Source organism: Tamandua tetradactyla, chromosome 1 (assembly GCF_023851605.1).
Source record: "Tamandua tetradactyla isolate mTamTet1 chromosome 1, mTamTet1.pri, whole genome shotgun sequence".
In the NCBI taxonomy this organism is placed as follows: Eukaryota; Metazoa; Chordata; class Mammalia; order Pilosa; family Myrmecophagidae; genus Tamandua; species Tamandua tetradactyla.
Window position 1 is genome coordinate 18305950 of NC_135327.1, and position 17222 is coordinate 18323171.

Below are 17222 nucleotides of genomic sequence, written 5' to 3' on the forward strand. Positions count from 1 at the left end.
AAAACTGCCTTTCAAAAATGAGGATTAAGACATTTCCAGATAAACAAAAGCTGGGGGAGTGTGTCACCACTAGATTAACTGTGTAAGAGATGTTAAAAGCAGTTCTGCAGATTGAAAGAAAAGAACAATAGGCAATAGATGAAAGCCCTGATCTGGTAATTTAACAACAAGGCTAAATATAAATGCCAATATTATAGTATTTTTGGTTTTTAACTCCACTTTTTCCTTCCTACAGGATCTAAAAATGCAAATGTACAAAATATAATGTGAAATCAATGGTTTTGGACATGTATAAACATGTCATTTGTGACAAGAAATATATAAAGGTATGAGGGGGGTGATGTGGCAGATATGGGAACAGTGCATTTTACTGAAGTTAAGTTGGCATCAAAGCAAATTTTGATTTTGATTGGTACAAATCTTTGGGATTGTTACATATTTGGGCTATTAAATATGTAACCTCAGAGAGACAGAAATTAGAGTACAGTTTGTCAGAGGTAGGTCAGGGGGAATGGGGAATTAATGCAAAATGGGTATAGGGTTTCTATTTGGAAAGATGGGAAAATTTTAGTAACTGAAGGGTGGTGAGGTACAACAACACAGTGAAGGGTAATGAAGTCCACTAAATTATGTGCTTGAGAGTGGCTGAGATGGGGAAGTTTATGATGTATGTATGTTTTCAAAATTTAAAAAAAGAGTAACTAAAGAGACAACAATTAAAGGCAACACATGATCCTGGAAGGGATTTAACAAAGGAGCAAAGAAGGCTCAAAAGGACATTCATTATTTGGACTTTTGAAAAAATTGGAATATAGACTATATGCTTTCTATCAATGTTAAATTACTTGAACTTGATAACTGCATTTAAAGTGGACACATAAGTGAATATCTTTGTTCTTTAGAAATGTACATGGGGCAGTATTAAGTGTTCAAGGAACATGATGTATACATTCAAGTGTTCAGAAAATGGATGACAGACAGATGGATGGTGTAGTAGTTAGATTCAGTTGTCAACTTGGCCAGGTGAAGGCACCTAGTCCTGTTGCCGTGGACATAAGCCAATGGTACGTGAACCTCATCTGTTGCTGATTTACATCTGCAGTCGGCTAGGAGGCGTGCCTACTGCAGTGAATGACATTTGACTTAACTGGCTGGTGTTTAAATGAGAGAGTGCAATGCAGCACAGCCCAAGCAGCTCAGCATACCTCATCTCAGCACTCACAGCTCAGCCAGGCCTTTAGAAATGCAGAGAGAAATTACCCTGGGGAAAGTTGTTGGAACCCAGAGATTCAAAGAGAAGGCCAGCAGAGACCATCCTGTGCCTTTCCACATAAGCAAGAACCTCAGATGAAAGTTAGCTGCCTTTCCTCTGAAGAACTAACAAAATAAATCCCCTTTTATTCAAAGCCAATCCGTCTTTGGTGTGTTGCATTCCGGCAGCTAGCAAACTAGAACAGATTGATAGGTGGATAGATAGATGAATTGATAGATTGATGGATAGATAGGATGATCAGGACAATGTAGCAAAATGTTAAAATTGGTGGATCTGGGTATCTGAGCAGATAGGAATATGTTGAGTTCTCTGAATGAGATTGTATTATTTTTGTAAATGTTCTGTAAGTTTGAAAGTATTTCAAAATAAAAAGTTTAAAAAAAAAATCACAAGGCCTGGAGAGGAGAAGTTCTTATAATATCTCTAACTTTATCAAGTGATAAGTTTGGGAACACTCATATTTAAATGTCCAGACTCACATTTATATGTGGGTTTTCTCAGTTCCTCACAAAACAGATTGCTCTCATGAATTCAAATCCCAAACAAGAAAAACCCAGGTGTAATGAACAATTCAAAGGGAAGGTACCTGCTTATGATTAATATACAAACATAGGTTACAATACAGCAATGAAAATGAGGGATGCCTCAAAGTTCAAAATATCTTAAATAATTCTATTTAACAAATGTGTCACATGAAGAGGAAAAAAACACCCAAAGTTTTCTCCTGCAATTTCCTCCATAAGCAGTTGTGTTATGATAACAAAAGAAACACTTACTACCAAGAGCAATTTCATCCAACAGTTGTAAAGATGATCTAATGCAAATTTTACTATCAGATTTGTCATCTTTAAAGAAATCAAATTTTTCCTTATGCTCTTTATTTCACATGTAAGTGATGATGTCAAATCAAGCATGACATTTTTAATGCCATCTGTATTTTTGCAAAAGCCTTTAAGTTTAAAAAACAAACAAACAAAAAAAGATAAAGGGACAGTTCAATAATGTTTTGCAGCTTTTCAGCACTGCTACCAGCAAGATACTTTCCAAGAAATAGCCCACTAGAGACTGACTACTGAGTGACTAAAGGGTGACTGTGAATATGAAAAATAGAAACAGGCAAAGACTGCAATTGGGAATGGCTTTGGAGACTTACAGCAGATCAAGAGAATAATTTATAATTCTCTACATGGTCTCAGTCGGGCTACGACTGCCAATATAAAACTGTCTATTCCTACTTAGTTGGATGCCAACTGGCTTTTTTCCTTCAACGTTAATAACTGAGGCTCCACTAGGAAATGAACATAACTGTTTCTGAAAGCAAGTAGCCAGCTACTCTCAACTATCTCAGATAGTCTCTTTCCCTTTTGATTTCAGTTTGGCACTTTCTGAAGCTTTAGTTTCTGCAATAATAGTATAGGGGCTAGAAAATAAAGAATAACTTTCACACTTGGCGGTAAAGCAAGTACTAACCATTACATATTTGGATGGTTTCAGGTAAGTCATTTTTTCACTGGTCATTTTAATCTTTCCTATAACAAAATCACTTAAAATTTAATTGCAGTTGGTTGTTACTGATATCTATAAATTAGTGGTACTTAGTAAATTAACTCAGGTTCTGACTACAGCTAAAAAATCAGTTGTCAAAAAAAAAATCAGTTGTCTACTTCTGGAAAACCCTTTTTTCCCCCCCAGATATCATCAATAACCCAAGCAGTTTCTTTCCTACCTTAAATTTTAAAAAATTATATAATTAAATATGTTCATACAAAATGCATTTAATTAACATATGTTCATACAAAATGCAACTAATATAAAGTGTAAAAACAAAGTCTTTCCCTCTCCTTTCTTCCCGTCTGATAATTTTTATATGGCTATTTCTAGACTTTTGTCTATTAAAAGTCTATTTTCTTACTTGGATATGTATTTCAAACACTTAGCTTAGGAATGGAAACCTGAAACACACCAATTACTTTAAATTACTCTGACATTTTGAAAGCACAGACATGCAAAACTGTTTACACGTTCTTTTAAAATGTTAAGTACTAAGGTAGATGGAAATGAAATTAAATTTAAAATTGAAAGACTTCAACTACAGGAACTCCAAAATGTTCAGATTAAATTGCCAGCACCAAAAGGTAGTCCTGATCTGGCAGCCAGAGGGCATACTATTGACTGAATGAAACAGTACCTGCTGAAAGGAATCCTCAAACAATGTTTTTCTTGTCACTGTAATCTTTATGTGCTGTGGCATGGCCAGTTGCTGAAACACAGGAATGACTTAAGTCAACTCTCACCATTGAAATGGCTTATCAAAAATCAAAAGGAGAAAATTTTATTTACCTTTATCTTTGCATAAAGAAACAAGTAAACTATGAGTGTGAATTTTTAGTCAATAATGTTTATGTATTTGTGAACACCAATGGTAATTATGCATTATTTAATAAGTACAAGAAAACAAAAACTCACATGTGTAAGTGATAAATAATACATATTAAATGATTCAAATAAATCTTTATTTATTTTCAAAAGGCTAAATCAGATTCTTCTTACTTCCATAGGCCCAGTTAATCACAAGAGTTCTGAAGTTTAAAAATATTCATCATAAAAAATACATATATATATATATCTATCACAGTAACCTTTTGACTAGAGCAATCATTTTATTTAGAACTCATAGAGAAACTGTTATTTCAGTAAATACTTACACATGAAAAATAGGTGATCACATCTGGGAAAAATACTCTTACTTGGATACTCTTACCAAACTGCTACCAATCATATATATCAAATGTAGATATTAAAGGGGCTAGTACCAATTTATACATCACAAAATGTTTTAATTTGTATGTGAAGGTTTTTTAAAATATAGTTTTATTGAGAAATCTTCAACATATATAGTCCATAGATGGTGTACAATCAATGGCTCACAATATCATCCATCACATAGATCACCATGATCATTTTTTTGAACATTTACATCACTCCAGAAAAAGAAATAAAAAGTAAAAAGAAGGGCAACCACGGTTCAGTGGTAGAGTTCCTGCCTGCCATGCCGGAGATCCGGGTTCAACTCCTGAACTTTGCCCAGGTAAAAAACAAAAAAAGAAAACAAACAAGCAAAAACTTCATACATACCATGCACCTTATGTGTGAAGGTTTTTGCAATTTCTAAGAACAGGGTATTGAAGAAAGAGTAACAATGTTATCTTATTCAAATGATTTCAAATTTAGTCTGCTACAATTAACTCACTGACAAAAGTCTATTTCCTTGGTCTAATAACAAGGGAAAGAGATTCCAACATTTCCCTTTTACTGGCTTTTTCCTATGTGTGAAGTATTTTTACTATTAACGTGTAATATAAGACCAACAAAGGAAGGAAGTACAGAAATCCAGTCCCAATACTAACCTGACACCAGAACCGAAAATAGTGAACCTTTGCCTTGAAGTCCCGAACATAGGTTATCTGGGGTCCGTTGTCTCTGAGGAGGAACGATTTTAACCATTAATGATTTTAATGACATATGTAGCTGCTTGTAAGATAATTTTGAAGGCACAAAAAATCTACACTGCCACTAGTACTTAGCAGTCAAATACAACAATATCTTAGTGAAGTATACCGTAATACAATCTTCTTCTTTTTTTAAGTATTTCCCTGATGATTTTTGAGAGAAAAAAATATGATCTTGTTAAAATCACTGTTAGTGCAGGATTTTCTGTTAAGTTGTTAAGTACAGCCAAATCTAATACTGACTAGTTATGCTGCAGGGCTAGCTAATGTTTCTGGTTAAGAACACTGTCTACCCCAGCATCTATTCTCTCAGTCTTTAAAATAGACTCCTTGAGGGCGGGCCATGGTACCTTAACAGGCAGAGTTCTCGCCTGCCATGTTGGAGATCTGGGTTCAATTCCCAGTGCCTGCCCAAGCAAAAAAAAAAATCTTTAAAATAGACTCCTAGATATTTAATCGGGCAGTTACCACCTAGGACAAAGTCTAAGTTTCCCCGTGTAGCAGTGTGACTGAATGCTAAGTAATGAGCTGGAGGTGGAAGTATATGGGACTTCTAAGAAGGCTCTTTAAAGAGATTTGAGACAGATGGAAAGGGATTTGATTTTTGTAGTTGCCAATTTTCCCTTCCTCCATATTCCAGCCTAGAGTATGACTATGATAGCTGAAGTCTCTGCACCTATGACAGACCATGAGGTGACCCTGAGAATGGAAGCCATGATAAAGGATGTCAGAACAGAAAGAAAGGAACCCTAGATATCACTAATAACACCATGAAGCTTCTAAGCTAGCCATCCACTTAATATTACTGTATTACTTGCTCTTTTACCTGGACTACTTTTAATGTCATTTTCTAATTGTTTATTGCTAATACACAGAATATAATTGGTTTTTTTAAATATGTTTTTTCAATAGCTTTATTGACTTTAAACTGACATAAACACACATTATTTAAAGTGTACAATTTGATATGTTTTGACATAAGTATATACTGTGAAACCATCACCAGAGTCAAATAAGAACAGTAAAAGTATTACTTACAAAGGTTTGTTTGTGACTTTTTTGTAATCCCTTCCTTTCCGCATCTCCCCATCAACCATTTCCCCATCCCCCAACCTGGCTGTCCTCAGACAATCCCTTTTTGCTTTCTGTAACTACAGATTACTTTGCATTTTCTTGAATTTTACATAAATGTAAAAAAGCACATACTGTTTAGTATGTGCTCCTTTTTGCCTATAGTCTCTATAATTATCCATAGATGCATCCACATCATAGTGTGCATCAAGTTTATTGCTCTGATAAGGGACTTGTAGCTACAATGTATAAATAACTCTTAAAACTTAAATAGCAAAACAATGACCCAATGAAAATATGGGCAAAGTATATGAATAGACAATTCTCAAAAAAAGATATACAAATGGCCAATAAGCATATGCAAACATACTCCACAGCATTAGTCATCAGGGAAATGCAAATCAAAACTACTGTAAGATATCACTTTACACCCATTATAATTCCTATAATCAAAAAGTAAAATAGTAACTGTTGGTAAGGAAATGGAAAAATAGGAACCCTCATACACCGCTGGTGGGAATACAAAATAGTGCAGTCACTCTGGAAAAGTCTGGCGGTTCTTCAAAAGTTTAAACTTAAAATTATCACGTGATCCAGCAATTCCACTCCTATGGTATATATACCCAAGAAAAATGAAAACACATGCCCACATAAACACTTGAAGATGAAGGGTCACAAGAGCATCAGAAATAATTGATTTTTGAATGACTCTGTACTCTACCTCACTGTTAAATTTGCTTATTAGTTCCAATAGTTTTTTTGTAGATTCTTTAGGATTTTCCATACATACAATCATATATACAGCAAGTTGTAACTATTCCTTTACAATCTATATACCTTTGGTTTCTTTTTGCCTCACTGCACTAGCTAGGATTGCCAGTATGATGCTGATTAGAAGTCATGACAGTAGATATCCTTGCCTTATTCTCAGATTTTATGGGGCATTTCATCATTAAATGTAATGCTGGTTTTAGGTTTTCTATAAATGCCTTTTACAGGTAAGGAAGTTCCCAATTTAGTTGAGTTGGTAACATATTTTGCCAAGTGTTTTTCCTGAAATGACTATGTGATTTTTTTTTCTTTAATCTATTAATGTGGTAAATTACAATAATTGATTTTTTATATTTTAAACCAACTTTGCATTTCTAGAATAAACCTCACATGATGATAGTATAGTATTCCAATTTGTTATTATTTTGTCAAGGATTTCTACACTTATGTTCACTTATGTTCATAGAAATATTACACTATAATTTTCTCATACTCTTCTCTGATTTTGGTATCAAGGTTACACTAGATTCAAACGTGTGGGGAAATGTTCCCAACTCCTCTAATTTATGAACGTTTGATTAGGAATATTATTTATTACTTGCAAGTTTGATAAAATTTACCAGTGATGCCATCTAGAATTTTCTTTATGGAAAGTTGTAAATATGATTCAACTTCTTTACTGGATATAGAGCTAGTTTAGATGTACTATTTATCCTTTCACTGTCTGTAGGATCTGTAGTGCTACCCTTTTTTCATTTTAGTATTGGTAATTTGTGTTTTCTCTTTTTTTCCCCTCTCTCAGGTTTATTAGGGATTTACAATATTGCTAATTTTTTCAAACAACCAACTTATATCTTTGATTTCTCTAACTTAAATTTCACTGAGTTCCACTTTTGCTATTTTCTTTCTCCTACTTACTCTCAGTTTAATGAACTGCTCTTTTCTTAAGGTAGGAGGTATCATTGATTTTATACCTTATGTTCTAATCCAGTCCTTTAAAGCAATAAATTTTTCCTGAGGTCTCATTTTGCTAGAACCCACAAATTGTGATTATGCTGAGTTTTAATCATTCAGTACAAATTACTCCTAATTTCTCTTGTAACTTCTTCTTTGACTTATGGATTATTTAGTGGTGTGCTATGTAAATTCCACCGGACTATTTTTACAACATGGGGAGAAATATACTTCTTTTTGGTATATTTACTATTTTAGAGTTTACTGTTATATACACCCAAATTTAATTGTAACTAATATGAATGATACAAATATATCTATTTATAATTTATTTCCATAGATAAATCATCTCTATAACTTCATTAATACCTAATGGCCTGATTTCCCAGTTTCTCCTTTAAACATGAAAGTGTTTAAATGTGCAGAAAAAATAAGGTTAAAAGGTACTGGACAATGAATTCTAATGTAAATTGTGGATTATAGTTAATAGTATAATTATAGTAATATTATTTTATCAACTGAAACAAACGTACCATACAAATGGTATATAGGAATTCTGTATTTTCTGCAAACCAACAACCTATCTAATAAATAATAATTGGTAATTATTAAAAAAATGAATAAAGGTTTAAGAATAATAAGAAAAAAGTATATGCAATATATATATATATTGTGATTATAACAATACAGCATAGGTTATAGGGAATAAAACTGGAAGGTCATTATTAATGAATGAAAATAATTACTGTCAAGAATGCTGGATTATAAGCAATTAAAAATAGTATTAAATATATATATATTTTAAGGAGTCATGTTTGCATCTACTGACCTGGACAGACAGTTACATTTTTAAGTTAAAATAAAGGAAGCTGATATGCTACTAGAATAAAAAGAAAACAAAAAAAACAAACAAAAAAAACATGGGACTCCACTACATAAACAGTGAATCAAAGTTAAAGCAAGGACTATAGTTAGTAGTATAATTGTAAAAATGTGCTTTCCTCAATTTTAATGCAATTGTGTGTTAATAACAAGGTGCTATATGATAATCTTGCATTTTATGCATGATTGTTATGTGAACCCATAACTTCTTTAATAAAAATGTTAAAAAATACGCATTTTTAAAAATCACATGTACACACATACATACATGTACATTATCTATTTGTATGTATTTCAGTGAGGATGGAGAAATGTATGCAAGGATATACAGCATAGTATCATTATGGTTGCTTCAGGAAACAATGTTTAAAAAGAGGTGGTTACAGAGGCATTTATTAATGATTTCCAGATATGTATCTTTCTAGTCTTTGTTTCAACAACTTTCACTTTTTAAAAGATATCTAAGATAAATATCATACTTGTTAAAGGTTCAATATTTAAGGTAGTTCATTATATAAAATATTTGAAGTTGCTCAACTTTTAGGATCTACTTCTAGAATACACATTTTATCTTTCACTTTTCATTTACTTAAAAAATAAAAAAGTATCTCCTATTTACTTGAAAATTTCCTTGTAAAAATCAAAACGTTCATATACAGAGGATGACTACATAATATATTCCTTCTTTAAAAATAAATTAATTTCTTAAAAAAAAAGGTAACCAGAATGATTAGGGAAGTGCAAATCAAAACCACAATGAGGTTTCATGCCACACCCACTAGGATAGCTATTATTCAAAAAAAGGAAAATAAGCATTGACAAGGACATACAGAAATTGGAACACTTGTGCCTTGCTGGTGAGAAAGTAAAATGATATGGCCACTGTGGAAAACAGTTTGGCATTTCCTCAAAAATGTATACATAGAATTATCATATGACCTGGAAATTCGACTTCTAAGTACACATCTAAAAGAATGAAAACGATGAACATGAATAGATACTTGTACATCAATGTTCATAGCAGCATTATTCCAATAGCCCAAAGATGGAAGCAACCCAAGTGTCCATTAACAAAGGAACAATAAACAGAATGTGGTGTATGCATACAATGGAATATTATTCAGCCATAAAAAGGAATGAAGCTCTGATATATGCTACAACATAGATGAACTTACAAAAACATTATGCTAAATAATATAAATTAAACACAAAAGGACAGTGTATGATTCCACATATATTAAATATTTAGAATAAGCAAATGCATAGAGACAGAAAGTAGATTACAGGTTACTTAGGGGTTGGGAGGAGGGGGAACAGAGCGTTACTGCTTAATGGTTTAAGAGCTCCTGTTTAATATGATTAAAAAGTTTGAAAGTGGATGGTGATAAAAGTAGGACAACATTGTAAATATAATGAATGCACTAATTGTACATTTAAAATGGTTAAAATGGCAAGTTACATGTTATGTATATGTTATCACAATAAAAAATAGTTTTTAAAAAGGCATAAGAAAGCAGGCATCAGGAATCAGGGATTAATTGGTGAGTGGTAGTGTACTTATAATTCCTAAATAGTCTCATTTATTGCTCTGTGAACAGGTGCTAATGATTATGAAAAGTCTCTAGGATAAAATATTCATGAAAGACAGTTCAGCAGTTCCTCACAAAGTTAAGTATAGAATTACCATATGATCAGGTAATTCCACTTCTAAGTATATAACCAAAAGATTTGAAAGCAATGACTTGAACAGATACTTGCAAACCAATGTTAATGTTCATAGTGACATTATTCACAATTGCTGAAAGATGGAAGTAACCCAAGTATCCATAAACTGATGAAATGATAAATATAGTATATGCACACATGGAATGCTATTCCGCCATAAAAAAGGAATGAAGTTCTGATACATGTGATAACTTGGATGAACCTTGAAGACATCATGTTGAGTAAAATAAGCCCAATACAAAAGAACAAATATTATATGATCCCAATGTTATGAAATAATTAGAATAAGAAAATCCATAGAGTCAGAATCTAGAATATAGGTTATCAGGGACTAGAGTGAATGCAGGAAAATAGGAAGTTAATACTTAAGTTGTACAGGGTTTCGATTTGGGTTGATTCATAAAGCTTTGATAATGAATGATGATGATGGTAGCACAACATTGTGAACATAATTAACAGCACTGAATTTCTGAATGTGGTTAAAAGGAGAAATATTAGGCTATATATATATGTCACTAGACTAAAAATTTTAAGCAAACATAGGACTGTACAAGACAAAGAGTGAACCCTAATATAAACAATGGACTGTAATTAATAGTACAACTATAGATATTTTTATTGAACTTTAACAATGTACCACACTCATGCAAGTTGTTTAGTTAACAGGGTGGTATATGGGAAGTCGGTATTTTATACACGATTTTTCTGTAAACGTACAACCTCTCTAATAAAAAATATATATATTATAGAAATATATAAATATAAATATATATATAAAAATAAAAATATATAGATAGATATATAAACAAACAAAAGGCACACAATGAGATACCACCTCACACCTACCACGAGAATGGCTATTATTTAAAAAACAAAAAATAAGTACTGGCAAGTGTGTGGAGAAACACCATCCCACATACACTGCTGGTGGAAATGAACGATGGTGTAGCCACTATGGAAAAAGTTTGCTGGTTCCTCAGGAAGTTAAACATAGAACTACTTCATGACTTGGCAATCTCACTTTTAGGTATATATATACCCAAAATAATTGAAAACAAGATGTTTAAACAAATACTTGTATATCAATGTTCACAACAGCATTATTCCCAAAGGTGGAAAAAAACCAAATGTCCATCAACAAATGAAAAAATAAAATGTGGTACATGCATACAAAGGAGTATTGCCCAGCCTTACAAAGAAATGAAATCCTGATACTTGCCACTACACGATGAACCCTGAAGTCATCTTGTTGAATGAAATAAATTAGACAGAAAGGAACAGATATTATGTGATCTCACTTATATGAAAGAGCTAGAATATGCACACACATAGGAGACACAAAGTAGAATATAGGTTGGGGGTGTTGGGAATAGGGAGATAATACAAAATGGGTGTTGGGTTTTAGTTCGGGGAGATGGGAAAGTTCTGTTAATGGAGGTAGTGAGGGTAGCACAACATTGTGAATGTGATTAATCCCACTGAATGGTATAGTTTGAGAGGTAATTAGATGGGAAAATTTAAGTTGTTTATATGTTTCCATAATATATATTTAAAAAAGAGCAACTAAAGAGACAATGACAACTGAATGCAATGCTTGATCCTTATGGAATCTAGCAAGAGGAGAAAAGGTTCAAAGGGACCTTATTGGGACATAAGAAAAATTGGAATATAGAATGAAAACTTTTTATCAACGTTAACGTTTTTGAACTTGGTAATTGTACTTAAGGTAGCTTATATAACGAATATCCTTGTTCTGAGGAAATATATATGGAAGTATAATGTGTAAAGAAGAATGATGAATATGACCTACTTTCAAATGTTGAAAGGATGAATAGATGGATAGACAGAATGATACCAGGAAATGGAGCAAAAAGTTAATACTGGTGGACCTGGGTGTTGAGGTGGGGATTGGTTGGGGGTGTGGGGTGGAGTATGTTGGGGTTTTTGCATGGGTTTTGTATTATTTTTGTAACTGTCCTATATGTTTGAAATATTTTCAAAATAAAGTTTTTTTAACAGTGAAAAAACCTCCATGAATGAGAAGGAAATGCAAAATATTTAGTGTCAGATGTTGACAAACCAACTCAATAAATGGTAAGACTTGTGTTCTTGCCAATTTAGAGCTATATATCAAAGTCTGAGGAATTAGTTTTACTTTTAATTTACAATATTTAGGAAACTTACAGGGCAGATTTTCCTGTGCGGGGATCTATATAAGTGGTTGTTCTTCTATTGTGGTCCACAAAATATGGAATTCCATCCACTGTGAATCTCATTTCCCAGCCTTCAGGTAAGGGTTTTTCATTTAATTGACTACAAAACATAGGAAAAATGTAAGCAAGCAAAAATGTTAGAACTGCTTGTTTGCCAAGTATAAAAACTAAAAATACACATAAATGTAGGTAAAATCTTCTAGGAAATCATTCAGTCCAGTATTTTCAATTGTTTTAGTAGGTATCTTACAAACACCTCACAGGCCCATTTATTACCATTCATATCTACCTAACTGTGCTCCCCACCTAACCCAGTAATCCAGTCTAAGCATTTTGTGAAACCCAAGCTCTGCCCAGCTGGCCTTAGAAGTCTTTCATATCACCCTTACTTTCAATCCCCAGCACCATCCTTACTCTAGTTTTATTCATTTCTCAACTACATTTTCACAACAACCCACCTAACTAATTGGTTTTCCTGCTTCTAGTCTCACTGTAGTCTATCTCTTATATTCCATACTGCTGACAGAAATATCTTTCTAAAGTATAGATTTGATGAAATAATTCCTCTCCTTAAAGTCTGATCATTGGCCACCACTACAAATGATAAGATCTAAAGTCTTTCACCTGGCATTCACAGTCTCTATACCATGACCTCAATGTTCCCTTGCAGATTTATCTCCCCATCTCACCCTCAACTTCTTTTACTCACCATTTCCCTAAACAAGACACGATGTTATTACAACTCCAAGGAAAGCTTCCTCTTGTCTACAATCTCTTTCTATTATTCTTCTACTAAGGCAACTCAACTGTTCTTTGTGGAGTATTCTTTCCCCCACCCTCAATACACAGCTTCATCTCTCAAAAACTCTGTGATCCTGAGAAAGCTGCTTAATCTCTCTGAACCTCAGTTTCTTTATCCATAAAATAAAGATAATATTGTTTATGTAATACAACTGAAAGAAGGCATAAATGAGACAATACAAGTAAAAAGCTATTAAGTATATAGTAAAGTCTTCAAATTCTATTCTCTTTCTACCACTGTCATCCTCTTCACATCTCTCAAAAGTACTTTCTTCATATTGCTCAAACAGCATTTATCATGTATTTCAGCTTGTGCGTGTGGTAACAGCCTCCCCCCCGCCCCCCGTAAATTTTACATAAGGTTGAGAACAGGAACTAGATTATATAGCAACAGTTCTGTAAGCAATTTAATTCCAATTTCTGCTATATATTAAAATAATTGAGTATAAGCATAACAAAACCACTTATTAGTGAACCTAAGAGTTTTATTTCTATACTAGTATGAGTAGGTAGCTATTAAATAGTTTCTTTGCAGCCTTTATTCGTATATTCTGCCATAATGGCAGCCAGTCTTTTAAAATGGTTAGGGGGTGATATTAGGGGGTGATAAACACTGCAAATTTTATCCATATGTGTCAACTCATTTTTCTCTACTCTACAGCTTCAACGTCTCTTATCTATGGATTTGGTAGGAGAGAGAACAATGGGAATTCAAAGTTCTCATGAGAAAAGGGGGGGAGGGGGAAACAGAGAGTACTTAAACTCACTGTCAGAGAGTCACTATTAATGAAGGGAGTGTCATTTTCCTGAGCTGTACTGCAAAGAGAAGAACAAAGGGCTAAAACCACTGTGGAGAACAATATACCTAATTGTAGACAGTTATCTTAAAAATGGATGCTGGTAGTCACTGTAAGAGCTGTGGAAACTTTGATGGACCATTGCAAACTTATCACCAGTAATAGAAAACAACTCAATTATTTAATATATAATAATATAAAATAGCTGTTCAAAACTCTGAGGACAAATTAAACAAAACCAATAAATATAAACTGTCTCTTCCAACAATCCCTGATCACATGTGACCAGACCAAGAGACAGGCAAAAATGGTGTGACCAATGATAGTTATGAAGTCCTGCTGACTGTGCCAAGTTCAACATGTAGAAAAATGTCAGCAGAATTAGGTATCACGGATTTTAAATACTGGTACCTTAAGTCATAAAGTTTTAAATAAAGAAGACTGGGGACAAAACTAACCAATACTATTATGTTAGGATAATGGTTAACCATAATTGGTAGGTATTATGACTGGACGAGAGGATATAAGAAGCTTCTGGGGTGCTGGCATATGGAGGTACTCAGTTTGGGAAAACTCATCGAACTATATTCGTATATAATGGGGTGCTATTCAAGAGCTCGATGTAAAGAGGCATCTAAATTATTAGGCTGCATACAAACCAAGCAAAGGTAGAAGTGTAGACTGTAAGAAAAAATTTAAAATATTATTTGCTGATGGTTTTACAGGTTTACACGAAGCCAATGTACATTTGTATTACATTTACTAACAGAAACAAAATAAAGGGAGGGCAGTGCAATGGTGGTGCAGTGGCAGAGTTCTCGCCTGCTATACTGGAGATTGGGGTTCAATTCCCGGTGCCTGCCCATGCAAAAATAAAATAAAATAAAGGGAAACTTTTGCTAATTCCAAATCAGTGCCCAAGGGAAGAAAGAAGTCGTATTTCTTCTTGTTGTTAACTGCAACTGAATGGAATGAGAAAGACAAAAATAAATTTAAATGTGTTTTCCAAACTATAGGCTGATTTTACACTATTTACTTGTGTGCATACGCATGCACATGCACACACACTTTCTGTGCATTAACAAAAACTTTTAGAGCATTAATAAAGAAAAACCAACTACTCAACCAATGACTTTAATTATCCATTATTTTTATATGAATAAAAAAACCATTCAACTAGACTATAAAGAGAACCATTAACACTTTCTCTGCCATTAATAAATTTCCTATTTTACCACATTTGTGAATTGTAAGTTTATTTAGTTTGAGATGTACATGTGTGTGTGTACATGTATCTGGACGACAAGGAATTCACCCTCACATACATCAATCAAGGCAATGATAGCATTTTATTTTAGACCTAGACCAGGAAATACTGTTTACACTCAAATTTTTCTTTTTCAAAATGTCATTATTGTCATCACAAATACACTGCATAGAAAAATGCTATACATAATTTTCATTTGGAAGTTTTCTTAACTTTCCCTAAATAAAATTAGTAGCATTTTATAAACTGAAAAAATAAGAACATTAAACTATATTCGGGTATTCAAATAAAAATAGTGGCTAGAAATAAGCTATCAAAAATTTTTTAAAGAGGAATTTGTAATGTTACCTTTGAAAATCTTAATTATTCCTTTTTTGCATTATTTCTTAATAAATAGCATTACTCCGTAAAGAGATTCGACTTGCAGGTATCTAGAAATAGACATTTTAAATTTAAAGCATATCTTTAGAATAGAGGTTCTCAAAACTGTATATGGAACCCTCTGGAAATCTGCATAGTATTACACACTGTTGTAGTGTATTACAAAGGAAAGTAATTATATATACATAGTTAGCAAAACATTAAAAGATGAACTTGTGGTACTAATAGATGTCTCTTTATTAATGCATTAACTAGCAAGTTCTTATGACAGGCCAAGTAAGGATATGTGCAAATAATATTTTGATATCTGCAACAATCTAAATGATATAAAAAAAAGTACCTGGAATTTGTCTTACTGGCAAAGTTCTAGTCATTGCTAATTCTACTATGATTATAGCCTACACTGATTAAGGAAGGAAATACTGACCTTCAGTGACCCCAGGTTAAGAACCCCTGCTTTAGAAGGACTAAACAGGTCAAAAATACCTAATAAGTAGGTATTTTGGGGTACATAAACGAAATTCATTTGCCAGTGAAATTTTTTTCTTTACTCTCAAGAAACCCGTATCTATTATATGAAATTAATAATTTTTTTTCTTTTTCCAAAGTATGTAGGAGACTGAAGTTTAAGGCCTATGGGGAAAGAGTATGTAACTTTGATCCTCCTCATAACTGAGTTAGAAATAAAGTGCAATCTTTAGGTGGTTATATACACATCAGTGACTGAAAGTTCTTACCCTTGACTTCGGGGGTCTTCCCATTGTGTAATACGAGTATTATGGTTGACAAAATATACTCTGCCATTGCTGTCAGTTCTTTTTTCTTAAATAAAACAAAATGCAAAGTATTATTAGATTTGACATAGTCTTCTTCCTCAACCTAAAATAATTTAATAAGCTGAATTTGCCCATTCCTAATCACATTGTTGATTCTTTAATTTTTAAATGACAATGTTAATAGGTTTAATTTATCCTTCGATTATTAAATCCACATACTAATTAAAGTTACAAAAATATCATTAACTCCTACAAGCTAAATAGATTTAATTTACAATGTGAACTCACAGGAACTTTTTGTTTAACCCAATCAAAAGCTGCAAGAATAAAGTTACTCAACTTTTCACACATGACCTTATCCATAACAGTGGAGTAAGATAGTTTTATTTTTATAATGAAAATAAGACAACTTAGGTTAATGATCTATTCAAAATCTCAGAATTATGTAACCTGAACAGACAGAATGGTAACCTAGATCACCATTCAGGGCTTTTTAATTCACACCACCTCGTTTCTTAAACAATAACCTAAATTTTTCTTTGCTATGTGCTAGGCATTACTCAACTAGGGAAAATATTGTTTCTTTTCTGGTATATCCTATTTCTCAATATGCCCAGTTCCAAAATTCACTATCTAATTATCTGTAGTAACTTTCTATACAGAGCTACGCAGCAGGGATCTGTTCTCTAATTGACTGCATCTGAAGCTTCTACTTGTGAACCACCTTTAGCTATAGGATTCTCCTTGTTTTCTTGTTCCCATTCTATAAACTTTCCTGTACTTCCCATTAAGGTTTAAAAGA

At 32.9% G+C, this 17222-nt stretch overlaps 1 protein-coding gene across 3 annotated transcripts in view; it reads right to left on the minus strand.

The window, feature by feature from the left end:
- The window catches only part of ITCH (itchy E3 ubiquitin protein ligase), a 237554-nt gene that overhangs the window by 52942 nt on the left and 167390 nt on the right, over positions 1-17222 (minus strand). For all 3 annotated transcript variants that reach the window (XM_077110773.1, XM_077110787.1, XM_077110780.1), the window contains 4 exons: positions 16382-16466; positions 12370-12498; positions 4681-4753; positions 3462-3533 (listed from right to left, as the gene is read on the minus strand). In XM_077110773.1, coding sequence (XP_076966888.1) covers positions 3462-3533; positions 4681-4753; positions 12370-12498; positions 16382-16466 — 359 coding nt within the window. The remainder of the gene's footprint in view (positions 1-3461; positions 3534-4680; positions 4754-12369; positions 12499-16381; positions 16467-17222) is intronic.